General features: G+C 33.7%; 1 protein-coding gene across 1 annotated transcript in view; it reads left to right on the top strand.

Moving 5' to 3' along the window:
- The first annotated feature begins 7,194 nt into the window (after positions 1–7,194).
- The window catches only part of LOC138704459 (catalase-like), an 83,692-nt gene continuing 68,410 nt past the window's right edge, over positions 7,195–22,476 (top strand). The window contains exon 1 of the mRNA XM_069832359.1: positions 7,195–7,434. Within this exon, the coding sequence (XP_069688460.1) occupies positions 7,381–7,434 (54 nt within the window). The 5' untranslated portion in view covers positions 7,195–7,380. The remainder of the gene's footprint in view (positions 7,435–22,476) is intronic.

The following is a 22,476-nucleotide window of genomic DNA, read 5'->3' as shown; positions in this document are numbered from 1 at the left end:
TTAAAGTGTAAAATAAATAAATAGCGTCGAAACAGGCCGTCTGTCGAAGGTAAATAACTTTTTAAACAATTTTAACACTTTTAACGTGTGACAGTGTAAATTTTATGTTTTTAATAAAGTGTTAACGAGAACTTTAATCAATGAATTAAAGTGTGATATCTATTCTTTAATTGTGTATTTATGATTATTATTATATTTGACATTGCCCTATAAAAATCACAGCTTTCATTCATTAAAACAGTGTGTGTAAATAAACCAGTATTGATATTCGTAAATGAAAAGTACGGATATGAAATTTATAAATGAAAAGAATCAGCGTGTATATTGGTATGGATATGTTTGTGCATGCACATGTGTGTACCCTTGTTTTACTTTTGTATTATATTTTATCAGTCCTGTCTTTTCCTTACAGTATTTATTAAAACTTCAGTATTGTTACATGTTGTTATATAAAGCTTTTATAAATTTGGCGTATGTGTAAAATATTCTTTATGCTTGAGACTGTTTCACAGTTCATTTCTGTTTACCTGATTGAAGGTCTTCTAGTGATCTATGAATAGGAACCTCAATTTTTAGCATTTATTTTGATCAAAATTAGTATCTGTTTTTCTCAAAATTAGCATCTATTTTTTCTGAAATTAATATCTATATTTTTTAGAGTAGCATCTACTTTTTTTTTTTTTTTTTTTTTTCAAATTAACATCTATTCTTTTCCAAAGCGAACATCGTGCATACTACCTTTCATTTCGCAAAAGATAACATTGTGAACAGTTTAGCATTTTCCTCCTTCAAATTACATCGTCTGTCTGAAACAACAGCACCATACTGTGATAAAACACGCTCACTGTCAACATTGTTTGTTGGTGCCCACTTGTAAACAACATTCTGAAAATGCTTTATTTTCCAATGCGGCAATTGCAGAATTTAAAAAAAAACTGTCTTAACATCTGAAGCCTAGAGTCCATGAATGGAATACTGTTTCGTATTCCAAGATTTTGCTGTACTTTAAATTAAGAAATAATTATTTAACTGAAATTTAAGCAGAATACACGGCCATCCATAGTAATAATGGGCATATGTCAGGGCCCTCCCCTCTTGCCATTAATGTTCAAATTCAATAATTGACATACATAGTAGTAGTAGTACAGGGACATCATTTTATTTTTACTTAATTTTTATTGTACCTGAGTTTTTGAATGTACTTCACTCCCACCCCTTCTACTAATGAAGTTCAACCGTCCTGCACACAGATCCAAGACCGCATATACAGTCATAGTAGCCTTACGGTCATAGTTTATTTTTTTTCAGTAGGTTATTTTACGACGCTTTATCAACAGCTTAGGTTACGGTCATAGTAAACATTATGTTCCAAAAATATGTTCGCGTTTTCCAGTGACGAAAGAGCTTTCAATATTGAATCATTTTCGCACAGGTACTGTCGTCCATTTGCCTACGTCGTATCCCGGTTTCCCCCACCAGCTTTTATTCGCCAGCTAGTGGCTGGGTTGTCGTCTTAGCTCTTTTGTGAGAACATTAATTTCTGTTAGGAATTGGACGTTTACATAATATTATACAACTGTTTAAAACAACTTAAATGAAAGGGCCTCGTTAAGTAATTAACTGTCGCGTGATTTCCTCCCTTTCTACGACCCTACGACATAACCACTTGGACGGACAGTAGATAGTATGTCTGAGTAATTTTATCTTTTCGGATCGGGCAGAAGTGAAGACTGAATTTACAGTACGTAAGGTACTCTTTTATAGAATAGGCACAGAATTATTTCAACATGAGTTACTAGTTACGAAGGACGAAACTGGTAATTGGAATTAGGTACAATAGTCTATAGTGCGATGATATGCACATTAGAACTGGAGCCTGTATCGAAATGAACGGCCACCATTTTCAAAAATGTGTTTAAATATCCATATTATGATTATTTTTCAATTTAACTTTATTCTCTATATTGTACGCTAATGTGCTGTAGACAGTATAATATACACTGCATAATGAATACGTCCACATGGACAGCTCAGTTCGTGAGTAAAAACACTCATTGTTAATACTATACTGTATTTTGATTAAACAAAAACCTAATGAAAATTATCAAACTCAAAAGCGCGATATTTTCTAGTTTACGTAAATGGATGAACTAATTTCCTTCTCTCCTATACCTAGTAAAGTGATTTGTTTGTATATTACGCCAGTATCATCGAACTCCAGTCGTGGAAGGGGGTAGCAAACGGCGTTGATACAAAGGTATAGCCAGGTTAATATTAAAAATGTTAGTAAAAATAAAATGATGTCCCTGTAGTAGTAATGAATGAGGATTATTTAAGAGTTTATCAACTGTAGCATGTCATCCTCAAGGCTTATTGTGCTACTCCATAACCTTTCACAGGGGTTCCAGTTCTGGTCTTTTAACAAGCTCCAGGACTTTCACCCCTATGTAAGGATCTTCCGTACTGCCCAATGGAGAGGCTTCAAATATCTGAAGTCTCCTCCTTTTCAGGACTTCATACTCGAGCAGTTAAGATAACAAGCTAAGGAAATTTTATTACAATTTTCTCACAAAGAATTAAGTAACTCTTCTTCATAGTCCACCACTGTGGAATAACTGTTAGCCTGTCTGACCGTGAAACAAGTGGGCCCGGGTTCAAATCCTGGTTGGGGTTTTTTTCTGGGGACTCATTTCACCATCATTAATTCACATATTATAATAATCATCCATACCATTAAGTTCATAGTGTGGCATGCTGTACTTGTACCTTGACTAACCATTCAGTCACAGAATAGGAGTGGTAACGTTGCTTACGAGATTATACAAGCTGGCGCATAGCACGATCGAGAGTAGGTCTCTGAGAGTCATGACAATTTCTGCCGCTAGGTTCACCTCGCTGTGCTAAGAAATGATGAATAGTTCCATTACTAAGCATTGTGTATCGTGAAAATAGTTTGATTAATTGTGCATTATTGATCGAGTACGAAAATTATAAATATGCCAAGCATATTACAGTCTTATTTGAGATTTATTGATGACTTGTTAAATATCAGTATGCAGATTTTAAGCGTCATTCAATGGAATTTACAATTTTGTTTCCCGAAAGTCTGAATTTGTTGAATTAAAATTTTACTTCCAAACTACATTGTTCATATGGTTCATTTACTTTGGCAAGTATCTGTGCTTCGGTGGCTGGCCATGATAATATCTTTGAAAAATATTGGAGTGCAAGAGGTCAAATGACTTTATTGTCAAACGCCTGGCATTAGAAAACAACAACAACACACTTTGGCAAGTTGATTGTTTTCAGTTCCGTGTTTTTCCTTCAGATTTTGTTCCCTCTAATTTGTTATAATTGCTGAAAGTGAACTACTGGTTTCTGCTACTTTCAGACATTATTATTATTATTATTATTATTATTATTATTATTATTATTATTATTATTATTATTATTATTATCATTAGTATTATTATTATCATCATCATCATCATCAAAATCAAATTAATATAGTTCTTAGCCTGTCTTGCCTTAAGGCAATCAGTAGCGTTATTCGAGGAAAAGAGTATGATTTACCATCATCATTTATAGTGACGAAATATTCCACGACAATGGTTAATTATTATTGTTGAATATTGACACATATACGATTTGCATTATTTAGGATACAACATATGCAGCAATGCGATTTTAATGTTGAGCATGCAGAGTTTAGTGTTAACGTACTCCCCTCATCCTCCAAGCCAAATCAAATATTATTACGACATTACGAGTAATAAATAATAATTACTACAATTATTTGTTGTGATAAAGTACAGTTATTACTGCATGGTGTACCGAAAATTTTACTTTATGTTTTTATTAAATTGACATGTCATGAGTGACGACAGAAAACAGCTCAGGGGAGCGAGATTCAGACATTACTAAAAATGAAATGGGGATCGGGGAGAGCAGATGCGCATGTGCCTATGATCGGCAAATTCTAAAAAATATTGTCCCTGAGATTCCTGAGATATTTGTTTATGTTTTGGGAAATGGTCAAATTCGAAAACCATTTCTAATCGCATATATTGCAGTCTAACTTCCTAATTAATTTAATTTTAACTCCTAATTTAAAAACTGCTTACATACACTAAAATATGATAGCATTTGCTATTACTACCCACTACTGGATTAATCTTGCACAGGATAGGGACCGATGGTGGCGGGCTTATGTGAGGGCGGCAATGAACCTGCGGGTTCCTTAAAAGCCATTTGTAAGTAACAGGTTAATTAGCAGGCCTATTAGATGTTTATTTCACCACTGCAAGGTGTGCAAGAAAAATCGCACATTTGTACTAATCATGTATTGTGACTGCTGTTTGCTTTAGTAAAAATCATAACACTTCAACGTCAATATATTTTTAAAAAAGAAAGGGATAAGTTAGGCCCACTTACAAATGATTAAATTATGAAGTCAGGGAAGTGGAAGATAATATAGTACATTAATTCATTGGAATAATAATAATAATAATAATAATAATAATAATAATAATAATAATAATAATAATAAATGAATACGTGAAAAGGGTAGACTACAGTGTTCATGTAAAATATATTAAGTTTCTTTCATTATTTCCGAAAAGGTACGGTGTATGAATTGAACAACAGAAAGATAGTACCTTAGTTTATAATATGTAATATCTTTTAATATCAAGAGTGACAGCCTTTTATTGTAATATAATTGAGATGTAGAAGTTTGGAAATTACGTCTATTGTCCATAAAATATTGTACGAAGCATTTAATAAGCAATGATGAGTCCTTTAAATGTCCCAAATGTCAATATCATTTAAGTATTCTGCTATGAATATTTAGTATAGAACAGTGCTCCAAGCGGCAGAGTTGGCATTACGAGGGAACCACTCCAGACCCGTATTTCAAGCGCTATGCGCCAGCTTGTATAATCTCGTAAGCAACGAGTGGTAAGCACAGTAAGTCTCAGCCTGCAGTACAAGGCTTTGGGTCCCAACTCCGTACAAATAAAAAAAAAGTCTTCTTAAAACTTATTTAAAACCTAATTATTTCAATAATATGTGACTTAATAGAATTCTTCTTTCTTTTATAAAAAAAATTGTGAATATTATGTGTCTTCCTCTCCCTAAAAATATCTCAAAATTGGGCTGGGCCCCTCCACTCGAGTGGTCTGTCCCCCGCCTCCCCCCGGTGACCCTGCAGAATAGCACTGATCATAGTTGTCAACAGCTTAAATTGCTGCTTTGTAAAGCTAAAAACAGATTTATGCCTTATTATTACATACCGGTACATAAATGAAATGGTAGGTTTCGATATGCATGTATTAAACAATAAATCTAATTGCTGAATTTCTTTTAAGCAGATTCTCATTTCATATCTTGCTTTTCTTAAAATATTTAATAATTATGGGACCTATAGTCCCGACGCTGTTATTTCCGGTGTGACTCCGCCCCTTTGCTTACGTCTTAGAAAGTAAAGGCTCTATGAAGTCTAGGTAGGTAGTATCGTTCGCCATTTTTGTTCTCACATTGCCGAGCTACCATACGAGGAATCTATTTGACGCACCGTTAAACATTATCATGTCGTAGCTCCTATGATAATAAATCAAACGCAATGTAATTCAGCAAATAATTGAGCGGCAAATAACGTCTTCGTGTGTTTTCTGCGAACGCCAAAAAAAGAGCTAAAATGGCGGGCGATTATATTAAGTATTTATTGAGCCTTAAGAAATGAATCAGCGAACCACAAGACGTACACGTTTAAATGTAGCCGACCTGCAACGCGATTGGCTGCCGGAAATTAGAGCGACGGGACTATAAATATTGTAATTTGTTGTGCCGAAGTTGGAGAGATACAGACACATACTTAAGCTGACAGAACTCATATATTTTCCTAGCATAAATGCTCACTCTGGATCTGTCAGACCCAATCTAGACATTAAAAAAAAATTATCTTAAGGTTAAGTAAATTTTTTTTTTTTTTTTTTTTGTTTTGTTTGTAAATGACAGTAACTATGTTTTTGCATAGTAACATAGAACATGTAAATTATTTGCTCTGGATCTCAGAGACCCAGCACGAGCTCTGCCTTGTTAAGACAGTCCGACAAAACAATAGCTAGGGAATCCATCTCTTATAACCACAGTTGCGTTGTAACAGTGAAGATTTGTGTATGAATTTACACATCCTTAATTTCTCGCCATATTACAGATTGGTTTCCTTCCAATGGATGTACGTCTCTAAAATAGTTACTCAGAATAGGATGTTAATCACATTTTAGCATGGTATGTAGTCTCCCACTTTCCCCCACAGTCTAAAATTTTATCAGGTCTCGTATTTATGTTTTACAATATGAATTTGAACATATTAGCATTGTACCTTCAGTTACATCTAATTCAAGACTCATTGTGTAGATATTACAGTTTTGAAAATTAAGTCAAACATTACACAGATATTTACAATGTCTGTATTACATGTAGAAGGAAGAGGAATCCAGCATTTAACAGTAGATCAGTGTTCATTTCAAGAGTAGTTTATCCTTGTATTGGATTATTCTTCCTTCATGGTAAATTGCAAATAAACAAGATAACCCATCTTTTAAAATAATTTATTGATCAAGACAGTGTGATGTATGGCTGTTACGTTATATTTGAATGTTTGTACTGTGTAACTTTAATAAATGCAATTTAATTCAGAAGATGTTACTGTAGTCCTGGTCTTTTTAGTCTGTATTGCACCCACACAATTCCCCCTAAAGCAAGTCAGTTGCTGATGTTAATGAAAAGTAATGAAAACTGAAGTAATTTTATTTCTCTTTTTATATCTGAACTTTAAAATTTATGATTTTGGAAAGTTAAATTGTTAAAAAGAAACTAAACTGAAAAAGATATGCGACAATTTTTAAGTTAATTTCTTGAACCACGCTATAATTCTATGTCTAGATGATTTTAGCATCATAATATGTGCAAGGAATAGAATTGCATTATTTAATTTGCTTATAATTATAATGTGAGGGAAGGAAAGAGAAATGAATTCTTCAGATTTGAATACTTCCGGCTACTATGTCTATGTCGATATGGGTAGTATTACACATCATGCTCAATAGATGGAGACACATCCTTATCTTTGCATGGAGTCGTGATACGTTTATTTGTATTCGAAGTTCGAACGCCATCGCATGATAAAACACGAACGTAGCAGTCGGTGGATTTTATACTGCGTCTTCGGCTACTGGAGTACGGAAGGTTCAATATTAGAGCTGCCAAGGAACAGTTGCCTTGCGCTTGCGAATCAAGTTAGAACGTTTCGAACTGCGGAGTAGTACGCGTGTATTTTGTTGGAATCTGGTGGGCGTGTGTTAAACTTCTTCAAAAATGTCTTCAAGAGATCCCGCATCCGATCAGCTCTTGAATTTCAAAAAGAAGCAGGTAAGTAGATTTAATTCAGTGTCTTCTAACATATTTTGCTGTTCTGCGTATTATATAAAATTCCCGTTATTTGCAAGTCATGCCTTTAGGCCTGCTGCATTCTTAAGATGCTTATTTTTCTTCAACTTGAAAGTTATTACTCATTGTCATTAGAAATACAAAAATCAGTCAAGCCTAACAATATATTCTACAATATGAATGTAGCTACACACATTTCATGATCTTTCATTCTTTACTGAGTTAAATAACCTGATATAGCCTAATTGTTGTGAACAGAAAATTTTTATTTGTTGACTGTTTACACTCTTATTTTCTCGAGACTGACGTTGCTATGGTAACGTTTTGTTATTAATGGAGCATACGAATGTTTTCCTATGTTGTCATGACTTTGTAGCACCACCAGTTTTTAAATAAATGTGATTAATTGCTGTTCAACTTCGTGTAGATTTTGTATTAATTGATTTAATTAATAATGTTTGATCACTTTAAGTTGCACTTTTTAAATGTGCTGTAGCCTATTTTCTTGTGATTTAACACCTCACTGTAAAGGTAGCACCATTCGTACTTTTGCTAAATGAGAAATGTAAATACTTCGCAAAAATTATTAGGCTAAACTAGCGCTGAGGTAGTTCCCTTAGTACTCTATGCACTTGCATATGAATATGAATCTGTGGCAGGTTAGTTTAGGCTTTTGTTATGCCTTGCATATACGATCAACTACATCTCCAAAAACAAAAATCCTTATAAATTCAACGATTTTCACTTCCGAATCGGAACTATCTCAGCGCTAGTTTCACTGAAACTAGAATTATATTCTGATTTATGAACAATACTAGGACAATTTTTTTAATGAATCTTATCAGGATTGTATCACGAATGAAATCTAGTAAAGCACAGTCTTTTAGTTGAAAACAAAGTGCTTGAAATTGATGTTTGATGCATAGCGACATGTTTTGGGAAATATTCCATTAGTTGCCTCATGAGTGATGCCTTATTGGTGTCACTTTGAGGTCCCCACTCAGTCTTTGGACTGTTGAATAAAAAAAAAAACAGATGATATTGAGATGACAATGCGAATTTGGAACTCGATGAAGTGTATACGTTGTGAAACAGCTACTGAAGTGAGGAGATTGTTTTGTCCATGACTATCTGCAGACCAGCATTTTAATAAGAGTTTTGGAAAATAAAATGCTTGAAACAAACATAATAAAATCTGTAATGTTATTAATGAACAGACGGGAGTAGTACATTGCTTTCTTCCTTAAAATATGTATGTAATAATCATAATATAAATTCATAGTGTTGCTCATTTGGACATAGCAACAAAAGTACGTTATATGCCTTTAATAATAAATATTTATCTGAGCTCGGCCTTCATAAATAGCCTACTGGAATTTACAGAAAGAAGCATACTTATTTTAATATACTGTAGACAAACAACAACTCAGCCGGGAATATTTCAGTTCACTTGGCAGCAAGTCCTTATTCCTTTCTTACTTCGTTATTATCACGGAACAAGCGTTGAGATTTGAAAATACTATTTTCGAATCTCAACAATCAACAATACTGCAAACATATAATTTCATTATTTGACAGTTTTAATAAAATTAGACCTCTGCATGGGAAGTACCTAGTAACGCGGTAACTGTCGTTCAGCACCGGTTGTTGTATTTAACAACTAACAAACGTTATGCAAAATAATTTTAAGTCATCTTCAGTAATATCATTACCATACAGTCATTTGGATCCGAGGTTCATGGTTCAGATCTGGCCAAGGAAGATAAATTTTAAAGGACGATAAAGCATGGCTTCCTCCAGGAGAGAAGTACCGGTGAAAGTAAAATCCTTGATTTTTTTTAAGTAATAGTACAGAGAGGAATGGCCTTTGCAGTACAAGGATTAATTTCAGTGTAATTAAAACTGCATAAAAGTTTTCATTTTTTTTAACATGAAGCTAGAACAGTAGAACCGGATCTAGAACTTAAGCTGAAGAAAGCAGCGAATTTTGTAAACCTACACCAAGAGTAGCCCTATCGACATACACTGTGTTTCAGCCCTGATTACATGTCAGGGTTTCAGGAATAATAGGGCTTGCCCTGTTCAGGAAGTAAAGAATTTTAATCGAACTTGTTCAGAGCTTGAAATTTAATTGTTTTGTCACAACTCTTGTTTCTGAGTTCGAAAAATGTAAACAGATATTAAAACGAATACTTATTTTGAAACTCTTTAATGATTACATTTTGACCTTGTAAACGCGCAGGTACGAGAAGCAACTACTGGTAGTCTCAAATTTACAGTTCTATCCCATAACTGTAATCGCTACAGTACACTGTATCCACACTAAAAGTATACTGAAATAACAGCTTATATCGTAACTTGGATAAGGTTTATTAAATAAATTTCTCCTGCATTGTATAGAGTAACTGTAGTACACTTCAACATGAGCACCATTTATAGCTCAACAAGTACCAAAACGATACTCAACCTCTCACCACGTGTTCACCAACATATCAGGTGTTATAAGCTCAACTGCTTGAATGATACGCTGTCTCAGATCAATCAAATTACGAACTTTCCTGCTGTACACAAACTTTTTAATAAATCCCCTCGCAAAAAATCCAAAGGAGTTATATCCGGGGACCTAGGCGGCCAGGAAGTTAGCCCACCCCTACCAATCCCATTTCTTGGGAAGGTTACATCCAAAAACATTATAACTTTTCGATGGAAATATGGTGGAGCACCACCCTACTGAAATGTTAATTGCGGAATAGCAAAGTTCTCCAGCATATCAAGGTACGCGACTCCCGTCACTGCAGTCTCCATAAAAAGAATGGGCCAATTGGTCCATTTTTGTGAATTCCCAACCAGACATTGACTTTTAGCGAGTCCCTTAACTGTTCATTCACTCTGTAGAGATTATGAGAACCCCATATGCGGCAATTAGTTCTTTACACGACTCCATTAGGCAGGAGGTCGCGACTCACATTTTGGAAACAATAAAATATCAAACGATGTGTGTTGACTGTCGTTTGAGAGAGGTTTGAACATGAGTTCATTAATAATTTCCTTGTCAATTTAAGAAATTTAAATTTTGTTTACTCCCGTTTATTTAGAAATATGCTTTACATAGGCCTATGTTATGCGTGTTTTTAAAAGCATTTACTTTTTCGTTAATACGAAAGTTTTTTTATCTGCGATATCAGCTTTATCAATATCCAATTAATCGCAATAACAAATAGCGATAAAAGAAGGTAAACACGTGATAAGGACAACGGAGACACAAATATTGAAGTGCGACTTTATTTACTTCATTTTAGTAGCAGATAAATGATAAGAGAATATCTTAATATCAGCAGATATTATGTAATAAAGGAAATCCTTTTTGGACTTCCCTTGGTGACTGCATCTTAACGCAAACAGGATTTGTGGAAACGTGTCTTGTGATGAGCGGTGTTTAAAGTCTTGTAAGACTTGCATAATCTTTGCTGATTTATGAGCAGGTAATTAAGACCAACACGTACAAAAATTGTGTGCTTCAGAATGGTATTTAACTTCGGTAAATCTCAGTGCAGTTTTCGAGGAATGTGCTGTTTCGCATGATTGCCATTCTGCTGTTTTTCATTAGTATAGATTGGCTTCTCATCTTCATTGGGTCCGTTTTTAATTCAGTGCTAAATCCATGGGACTTTCGAATGCTCGTAACGTTACAGATTTTTCCGACGAAGATGACTGTTGAACTTAAGGGAAGACTCCGCTGAAAATCATGAAAATTTTTCCAATTTTTTTTAGCTATTTCACTTATTCAGAATTTATATATTCATACCCCAAATGGATTCAGCTCAATTCTGATTACAAATACTCGTATGTTTACACTTTTTAAATTAAGGTTGGAAGGGGGCGTGGAATTTAAAGAGCTGTCAAAATTGTTTTTCATCGAAGAATTCTTTTTTAAAATTTCTGATTACAAATCTAGTAACTTTTTGTTGGCTCCCTGAAGTTACTAAATGAATGTAGCGGAGGAGAATATTAATTTACATAAATATTCATTTTATTTTCAAATCTATTTTTCTGTGTTCATTTTTGTTGATTCAACACCAACGTTCGTATGCCAAATATTAATCAATTTGGATGAAATTTTTACTGCAAGTATTTATGAGGTAGCTGTGCATGTTTCTATGCATTTATTTTGTGAGAAATGCTGTTAGTTTATTTTATTAATATTTTTCTTAATGCTGCTAGTTTATTTTATTAATTATTATTATACGCGTCGAAGTATATGATTAAAGATGTGTGCATTTTATTATATATATATGTATATATATTTTTGTTTCCCGACTGAATGAGGACTACCGTTCGTGGTTTCCGTCTGTGTAAAAGGAGTGAAAATTTTCGGAGACACTGTTTTTTATAATATAAATATTAATATTGGTGTATGTATAAATTATGTCATGATAGTACTCGGCATCATCTAATTGGTAATCACTTAAGGGGTTAGGTACAGCTTGCAACAGTAAAATTTTGGAAATATTCAACATTTTGTCCTCCATTGCTGTATCTTGTAGAATAATGAAAATTAGTAGGCCTATGTGTAAAACACGGTCCTTCTGCTATATGAAAAAAATATTTTTACGATTAAAAAAAATTATTTACATTTTTTTTTTCGAAATTCAGTTCACTGTGCAGTGATGAAGCGTTTCCCACATAACTAAAAAACTATCGAACATTCTGTGATGAAATTTTTTTGTATGTATTTATGCATGTCATAACTACAGTATGATGCAAGATCACTTCTCTACCTTTGATAGATTGTCTGATAAAAAATAAATTCATTAAAAAAATGGCCAAATATCAGTATTTTCTTGTAACACAAAATAAAAAGAAAGTAAATTATTTACTAAGTAATGTAGTTGAAAGAGCATGATATTATAAACATGAGTTTCAGCAATAAAATAAAAGAGAACATGAAAAAGTTAACAAGTTTATGAGTTACGAGGGAAACGCTTCATCACTGCACATAAACTGCCATCATTTTGAATTTTGAAATAATATATATATATATATATATATATATATATATATAATGCTTTTTTAAATCGTAAAAATATTTTTTTCATATAGCAGAAAGACAGTGTTTTACACATACCAAATTTGCATTATTGTACAAGATAGGCTAAGCAATGGAGAAAAAAATGTTGAATATTATCATAAATGTTAGTGTTGTAAGCTATACCTAATCATTTAATTCGTTGTCGACATCAACTTCACTGTTCACGAAAACGTCCATTTCGAGGCCTCGCCACTATTAGGCTAATGCATGATAAAGTACCGTCTTAGAAGAAAATTATGTCACACAGTCCCAGAAAGGAGGCAGTGCACATGATCAGAGGACGAGCGACCTGGTTCACAAGAGAAGGACTAGTTGAGGCAATAAAATTAGTTTTCTTTTGTTATATGTCTGATCATGCGCACTGTCTCCTTTCTGGTACTTGAGAAGTATCTGTGCGATAGAATTTTTTTTCTAAGATTGTACGTGGCGTTCAATAGTACAAGACGTTTCATATCTCAAATAATTAACTCAATCTGCCGATTTCAGCAACAATAACCAAAACAATTTGAATAAAAAGCCGTTGGATGAATGGATGGATTCGTTCGAGCTGGTGATGTTTGAATGTAAAATGTTGAACAACAGTTTGGCAGAGAGCTTATTTTCATTTCATTAATGTTCGTAATGTCCGATTCTCGTTAAATTCAAGGTCAGGCCAAGAAGATGGGATTTCGGTTTGTTAACTGAGTTTACTACCTTCCATATTGAAGTATTACGGGCTTGGCCATTTTGACTATATTTAACTGAAAGTAGTGTTTTTTTCTAACCTATTATAAGAATTTCGTATTGTTTAATTGAAGTTAGTCTTCATGCTGAGATTGACCAAATTCGTCACAAAATCGTGTGTCAAAACAAGTTGTGTTGAGAGTTCTGGGTCAAATAAAACAAAAACTATACCGGTATTCTAAGTGTGGTAATGAGACATTGCTGTTTTACAACATTTCATATCGACATTTCAAGGTTCATGTAATAGGGCAGGTCATTTTTTTTATATAGGGCCTACTTGTGTAAATTCTTTGTATTTCGTGCACTTTTCATTAGATTTTAATTTTGAATTGTGTACCTATACTATTCAGTTAAATTATCCATCTCTTATCGTCTGATTTGAAATTACATTAGGCCTACTTCTTTTTATATATTATTTTCTGGTATTTGCTACAATTTTAATCTTCATAATTCGAATTGTATTCCTACCAAAAATATAGCACGTGTTGTCAACGTGTGTGTTTGATATTGAGACGATCCTGAGTATGAATGACTGACAATCATGTCATATAATCTGCTTGAAAGAAGCATGGCTTTATTAAATATCTTAATACAAGAAATAAATTATTATCAAACTGATAGGCCAGCAGCTTTTCGTTGATTGGTGTTGAAACGCGTATTATTTTAAGGAGACATTTGAAAATATCTGTTACTAATTTGGGCGAAATCTGATGTAACTTCGATAAAACGGGCTGATTGCTAATTTGAATGTTTTAGTCTGACTATTACACTCTTACTACGTCATACTACTTTTGACCAATAAAACGGTACGAAAGGACGTATTTCAACCAATCATGGCTGCTTATCGCACAATTTTATCGCGTCCCTAGCATTTGTTTCTTTGTTTGCCAACATTTGAAACTGCGCTGGTCTGGACGTCAAAAATATATATAAAATTACAAACCACTCCAGTCGATGCACAGGAGTTTCAAATATGACTCGCATTGGCATTCAAGAACAAGAATTAATAAAAATCACTGATCATACCTATTATCTTCTAAAATCCGATTTACAAATAAATGAAGAGCACCATTCGGATATCCTGAATAAGTTGAATACAACATGTAGGCCTAAATCAACGAGTTCCACTTCTATTATGCACACGTCCAATATAACATCAATTGAACCACCAACCACATTCAAATTTGAAAATTGTACATTCAATAATTATTCCTTTTAAAATTATTCATTCGGAAATTCTGAATAAGTTGAATACACCATGTAGGCCTAAATCAACGAGTTCCACTTCTATTACGCACACGTCCAATATAACATCAATTGAACCACCAAACACATTCAAATTTGAAAATTGTACATTCAATAATTATTCCTTTTAAAATTATTCATGTTTATTTTTTATGTCATCGTCGTTAATTAAAACTTTTCTAACACTTGTGTATATTAGTTAGGTTATGTTATAGCTTCTGCTCTGAGAGGATAAAAAGAACTTCTGCTATATGATATTATGGATAGTCACGTATCAGAGATTGTTTAATATTAAGATTTATTGAATAGTAATCATACAGTGTCTGTATAAAGACACTACTGCCATCTAGCATGCATCTAGCGTAATATTTGTAATGTTGAGATGGTACAATAATACATTTGAAGACAGTTGTATTTTCGTAAGTCAATTAATATTTTATTGTATTGGAGTACTTCGTTACTTCTAATCTTTATATACTTTCTTCTAATCGTGTAATAGTCAATTAAATACCACTCGAGTTTTGATTTTCTCTAGATAAATCAAAACGTCTAGTGAGATTACTGTTGATAAAGAGTTCTACTACGCAACTTGTCTTAATTTTTGTATAAAATAACAAAATTGTAACCGATAGGTATGTAACGTAATACCACAGTCTAGTATATTGAAGAGTCCACTGCAAGAATGATGGATGTCATTTGGAATACATTTTGCAGGAGAAGCAATTGAAAGTTTGAAATGCTTAGCGCTCAAAGCTTAACTGTGATTTTCCTATCTTTACTGGACAATGACTATTGGTTTTAATGCCATATAACTCTGTATGTACATTCTATATGGCTTAAGGGGACACTCAACTTAAAAATTGGAGAAAATGTGTCATTTTATGTATCAGTTTTACAATTTTATCTTTTTGAAGTTATTTATGACTTTTTAATCATTAAAAAATTTAAAATTTAATTTCATAGAAGTAAAAAAATTAAATTTTTACACTAATTTACGTGACAGAACTAAATTAATACACAGAATTCTTCCCCTCTTCATTGAGAAGGCACAGTCAAATGCACAAAGCCAAAAAATAAGAAATGATAATTAAAAGTGATATTTCAATTAACGGTTGATTAAAAATTGAAATATTTTTTATTTTGAAAAGTATTGGATCTAATGAGCTGAGATTTTGCATGTTACTTTCCATGTGTATATTAAACTTCTCCAAATTTGAAAAAAGACTGGTCAAATAGGAAAAAAGTTCCAAAATACAGTTGAGTGTCCCCTTAAGCTATGCATTGACAGTCTTGATTCATTTTCGACAAGAAAGTGACATCCATCATTCTTGCAGTGGACTCTTCAATTATACAGTCACGAAGCTTGAGTTGTGAGGGTGCTAGGAACAATAGACTGTGCCGGTACTATTCCGCATTGTCTGTAATGAGGCGATAGTAGCGATCCTAGTGGTTAGCAACTATCTATGGATGCATATTTACTATAATCTTTTCGCTGTAAGAAAAATCCTAATGTAAACAATAGCACGTGACTGAAGTGAGGCTTCATTGGCCGCTGTTTGCCGCCATAGATTCTCAGTATGTGTTCCCGCCTACTGTTGTACATTCTGTTTCATGTTAAACATTTCCCGTTACTCGTCAAGTAGGCCTAACCTCACTACTGTGCATTCGTTTGCTTAGGAAACATTTGCTTTATAATTACTGCAATTAAATTATTTTTAATTCTAATGTCTTCACAATGGACAGTTGAGGATACAGAAGCCATACTTCAGTACCAAGTGCTTACCTGAAGAATTACGACTCAAGTGACGCCAGCTTGTTACAAGAACAGACTACCTCGGTATTACCGTTGGTATTCATCCGCGTTCATAGTACATAACAAAATATATAAGTAGCTTTTCTTTTACATAGCGTTTTACACATGAGTGAAGTTATACGTTTCATCGTATTTAACAACTAGAATTCAATTTTTTATTTTCAAATAATACAAGATTGTGGTTTCCAAATACGAACTACATTTTCCTGCGTCATGTGAGTGTTTCGACTAGGAGCCAATCGCGGGTATGACAGCAACGTGCTTATGTTTGCATTAGGATTTTTCTCACAGCGAAAACAGTATACATACTGAGCTTCGTGACTGTATATACTAGACTGTGGTAATATTGTGTCGCATTGCGGACTCCCGTTTTGTAATACGCGGATACACAAATTCCAGTCTTGGTAATAAGTGCTCTCGATTGGGACCAAAATGAATGAATTAATTAAATTCTACTGATGTCAATGACAGCACATATTACAATTTTGCGTATGGAGGCGTCAGAAAAATAATCGCGAGCGCTGCTTGGGACGAAGCTGCTGTGAACCCACCAGACGAAAGGGGCCTCCGCGTGACTCAGCTATACGCGAATTTTTATGCGTTCACGTAACATTTGAAGGTGCGGCAGCATGGCGACATATAATTCATTTCTCTGCTATTATATTATACTGCATATAATGTTCATGTTTTTACATGAAATGGTTAAAAGCTGCGTCACTCCATACAAGACTGCAATATTTCAGTAACACTAATAAACGAGTGTAGTTGTTTGATTATTTCTATGGAGACAATAGCAAACAGCAACGTAGACATTAATTTATATTTTGAAAATTGATAGTAGGTTATATCTAACACGCTTTTATAATCCAATCTATTGTAGCCCTATGTAGTAGGCAAGGAAACCATAAATCAACAGTACACAGGGCAACAAACTGACATGACATTACACCACAAAATATCGTAAAAAGAAACGGGGGAGCCTGGAGGTCGTAGAATTTCCTAATTTATTTGATATAATTCTAGAGCAGTAGTGTCAGAGTTGTAAGCTCCGAAACCGGTTGTGGTGCTAGAGACGTCCAGTCGGAGCGTGAACTTGCTTATGTCTGTGGAAACACCGGAGCACGCAACGAGTTACAGTGGAGCGCTCCGCTCCGTTTGGGCTGTGTCTGACAACTTTGTTCTAGAGTAATAAAAATACGAGATGCGGAATTCCGTTAAAATTGTTGTTGAAAACGAAATTATTTGCGGAGAACAATTTTGTACAGACATTGTTTTTATTATTAGGCAACACGTTTTTATAGTAGTAAGTAAGTAAGTAAGTAAGTAGTAAAAATAATAATAATAATAATAATAATAATAATAATAATAATAATGTTTTATTAATCACTAATTACTTCAAATCTCGAGTGTGCACAAATAATAATAATAATAATAATAATAATATTATTATTATTATTATTATTATTATTATTATTATTATTATTATTAAGTGTGCACACTCGAGGTTTGAAGTAATTAGTGATTAATAAAACAGTTCTTACACTATTTTAAACTACGGAGCATTTTTTTAAGAAATGAAAAATATTAGCACTATTAGTATTTGAACACTACTTACTTATAGACTATAATACAGTACATAATAATAATAATAATAATAATAATAATAATAATAATAATAATAATACAATATTGTTTTATGTAGGGTAAAAATGCATTGAAAATAATATCACAAGAACACAGATTGTAGTTTGTGTTTAATTTATATTAAGGTAAAGGTAAAGGTATCCCCGTAACATGCCATGAAGGCACTTGGGGGGCATGGAGGTAGAGCCCCATGCTTTCCATGACCTCGGCACTAGAATGAGGTGGTGTGGTCGGCACCACGCTCTGACCGCCTTTTACCCCCGGGAAGGACCCGGTACTCAATTTTATAGGAGGCTGAGTGAACCTCGGGGCCGTTCTGAAAGTTTGGCAACGAGAAAAAACCCTGTCACCACCTGGGATCGAACCCCGGACCTTCCAGTCCGTAGCCAGCTGCTCTACCAACTGAGCTACCCGGCCGCCGTTTAATTTATATTACCCCCATAAATTACAGAAATAATTACAGTATTAATAGTGAACTATTAAAATCAATGATTATGATAAGAGTTATATAATAATAATAATGATAATAATAAACAGTTCTAATTTCATTATTGTTACATCTCTACAGGAGATTCTAATGGCAATAAATATAAAGCAGTGGTGACGAATTCTAATTGCGAGCTAGGACTTTGACGTGTGGACTTCATTTTTGTCAATAAAATTGATCACTTTTCTGTATTGGAGAGAATAAATGAAAAACGAGATTTTACATATTAGATCTCTTATTACATACGTAGTTAGAATTTTCTTACTTTAGTATCTCATTTGTAAGATGTAAACGCTTATGTTTTTAGATGTGCCGACGCACGTTGTAAGGTAAAAATTATGAAATTACTTTCACGGTTTCGTGAATGTTGAAAAACGTGACAACTTTGGCCGTGAAATCGTAGCTCGTAAATTGAAGTAATTGTTGCTGTTACTTTTATGCTATTGTTTTAAATTAACATATTCAGTAAATATACATAGAGAAACAATTTTTCTTTCAAATTCTGTGAAAACCCTATGTTCAGTAGTTAAATACAGAAAGTCATAGATATCTGAAGGTTACAAAGAAATTACTTCGAAGAAGTTGTTACGGAAGTTAGTTTGACCTTATATTAAACCAGTATTTCAGCTACCAAGCATCGCGATGAGTCGAATGTAGCACAACAGAAAAGAGAATAAAAATGCAATTTTTTTCGGCACATTACTCAGTATAGCTGCAACACCGCTAATTTAGAATGAATTAAATATAATACGTAACTTAACACCATATAGGCTTTAATTATTACATGTTGTAAAGAACTGCAATAAAATGACGTCATAAAACGCACTGCAGCCGTAATTCTCGTTTCTGTTGCATATTGCAGGACGAGGTAAATCAGAATGCATTAAATGTCGATGAGATAGTAAATGTTTAGAGATCAGTTGTAAATTTTGGTATGAGGTATGAAATCATATACTGTAGGTATCAGCTGTGATGTCACGACATGTATTTTGGTAAAAAAGTAGAAGAATCCGATAGTATTTGTAATTTTTATTCATGTTTATTATGCCTTAAAATCCCGCAAAAACTAAATTTTTACAAACTTTTTCTTTGGGTCGAAAATCGAAACTAATGATAGATAACGGTGTAAACACGCGTATTAAACACTTTCTGAAAGAATTAGCACAATCTGTTGGAATTTATAGATTTTATTAACGTTTATACAAATCGCGTTTTTAGCTCGAGAAACGCAAGATTTTCCCAGTTGGAAGACATACACTAACAAAGTTATGTTTTTCTGCATGTGACCATAAAACTTTTGACAGATATATGTGCAGACACACAAATTTAATATATTAAAAAAAAATTAGAAGAATCCTATGGTATTTGTAATTTTTATTCAAGTTTATATGCCTTAAAAGTCCCGCAAAAACTAAAATTTTACAAACTTTTTCTTTGGGTCGAAAATCGAGTTAGTTGCATATTTCCCGTTGCAAATGTCGAAGTTAGTTACAAAATGAATCTCACGAAGCTGACTCGTGACTTCTCATTCCTGTGCGGCTAAAGGATGAGCAGTATCAGAAGCAGGTCGCTACTGTAGGTTTGTTATCAGTTTGTGGTTAAATTACAGGCAGACCAACGTCCTTTGTATAATGCTCGAGTCACCCGCAATTAGCTCACAACTTCCGCTCTCCTGCGCCGGGATTTATAGGTGATCATGTAACTTTAGTGTTTAATGTTATGTTTTCGTATTATTATTATTATTATTATTATTATTATTATTATTATTATAAACGATATCGCCTATTAAATTTCAATCTCCCGCATTTCATCTCTCAAAGGTTGGCAGGTCTGATGTTACTTGCGCTCTGCGATTGTCAAGAATAACGTTATACTACATGAACGTTAAAAACGCAGTGTTTGCAGACGTTTGCCTTCTTCTTCTTCTTCTTCTTCTTCTTCTTCTTCTTCTTCTTCTTCTTCATGGTAGGCCATCGGCCCGTTCCGCTCTCAGAATTCGTCGACGTTTGTAAAGAAAAAATGTATATACTAGACGTTGCGTTATTAACTCTGCGTTTTTGTTGGTCCTGGTAATCCATTACTACATGTTGCTTAGTAACGCTGCGTTTTAAGTTTAAGTACCACAATGCATGTTGTGCAATTTGCTTGTGTAGCTCATCTGTGCATTCAAGTTATTAGTTTTTCTCGAAAAAAAAAAAACAGGAAGGGGAAAATTAGATTCATCCCGACTTTCACTTCTCTGCTGCTATTTCTCCTTAATATTGTATAGAGCAGGTCTCTTCTGCAACACCATAATAAACTTCTTTACATCAAACATTATTATAACTATAACAGTACATATTATATAAATATATACGTATATACTGTATCTATGTAGGGCTGCAGTATGTATAAATAATATGCATTTACAAATAACTACCCTCAAAAGTGTGTTATACGATGGAGCGTTGAAAATGGCTGTCTTGATGAACAGTACATAATTATAAATACAAGAAACAATGAAAAATTATTGTCGTTGCCGATAGCTTATACATATACAGGGACATCATTTTATTTTTACTAACATTTTTAATATTAACCTGGCTATACCTTTAGAGAACCGGAAACACCGTTCGTTACCCCTTTCCAAGACTGGAGTTCGATGATACTGGCATAAAACACAAACAAATCACGCAAATCAAGATTTCAGGTATAACTCCCTGTAAAGTAAGTTGGTACGTTAAACCAAAGGTCCCGGGTTCGATACCCGGCTCCGGAACAATTTTTCCCTCGAAATTACACAAACAAATCACTTTACTTGGTATAGGAGGAAAGAAAAGTAGTCCATTTACGTAAACTTGGAAATATCGTAATTTTGAGCTCGATAATTTTCATTGGGTTTTTGTTTAATCAAATTGCAGTACTGCATTAAGAATAAGTGTTTTTACTCACGAACTGAATTATCCATGCGGACGTATTCATTATGCAGTGTATATTATACTGTCTACAGCACATTAGCGTACAATATAGAGAAAGAAGTTAAATTGAAAAATAATCATAATATGGATATTTAAACACATATTTGAAAATGGTGGCCGTTCATTTCGATACAGGCTTCAGTTCTTTTGTGCATATTATCGCACTATAGACTATTGCATCTAATTCTAATTGCCAGTTTCGTCCTTCGTACTAGCAACTCATGTTGAAATAATTCTGTACCTACTCTATAAAAGAGTACCTTACGTACTGTAAATTGAATCTTCACTTCTGCCCGACCCCCACAGATAAAATTGCTCAAACATGCTACCTACTGTTCGTCCAAGTGGTTATGCCGCAGGATCGTGGAAAGGAGGAAAATCACGTGACAGTTAATTACTTAACGAGGCCCTTTTATTTAAGTTATTTTAAACAGTTGTATAATATTACGTAAATGTCCAATTCCTAACAGAAATTAATGTTAATGTTTTCAAAAAAAGAGCTAAGACAGCCCAGATTTTACAGAGGTACGTGCAGAAGCAGGTGGGGGAAATCGGGATGCGACGTAGGCAAACGGACAGTACCTGTGCGAAAATATGGTTCAATATTGAAAAGTCTTTCGTCACTGGAAAACGTGAACATATTTCTGGAACGTACTATATTCACTAACTCAGTGCTGTTTACTATATGCGGCCTTGATTCTGTCTGGAGGACAGTTGGAACTTAATTTGTAGAAGGGGTGGGAGTGAAGTACATTCAAAAACTCAGGTACAATAAAAATTGAAGTAAAAATAAAATGATGTCCCTGTATTAGATTTCCGTAGTTATAACTATAAGGAAAGTTTTATTTAAACTGCTTATCTGCGTTAAAATGCATGCTTGCTCGAGTTTTACAACCTGACTGTTTATCTTAGATATATATAAGGGGGAGTACCTTGAACAGGTTAAACGCCCCAAATTTTTTTGAAACCGGCTATACAGTTATTATTCATGAAGGTACAACATTAAATGTAAATAAATGCTCTTATTTGTTATCGAACAAGGAAAATAAGGTTCGCTTGTCTTGTG

The sequence above is a fragment of the Periplaneta americana genome, chromosome 8, assembly GCF_040183065.1.
Source record: "Periplaneta americana isolate PAMFEO1 chromosome 8, P.americana_PAMFEO1_priV1, whole genome shotgun sequence".
Lineage (NCBI taxonomy): Eukaryota > Metazoa > Arthropoda > Insecta > Blattodea > Blattidae > Periplaneta > Periplaneta americana.
Note: the sequence above shows the minus strand (reverse complement) of the source record. Positions and strands in the feature narration are given on the sequence as shown.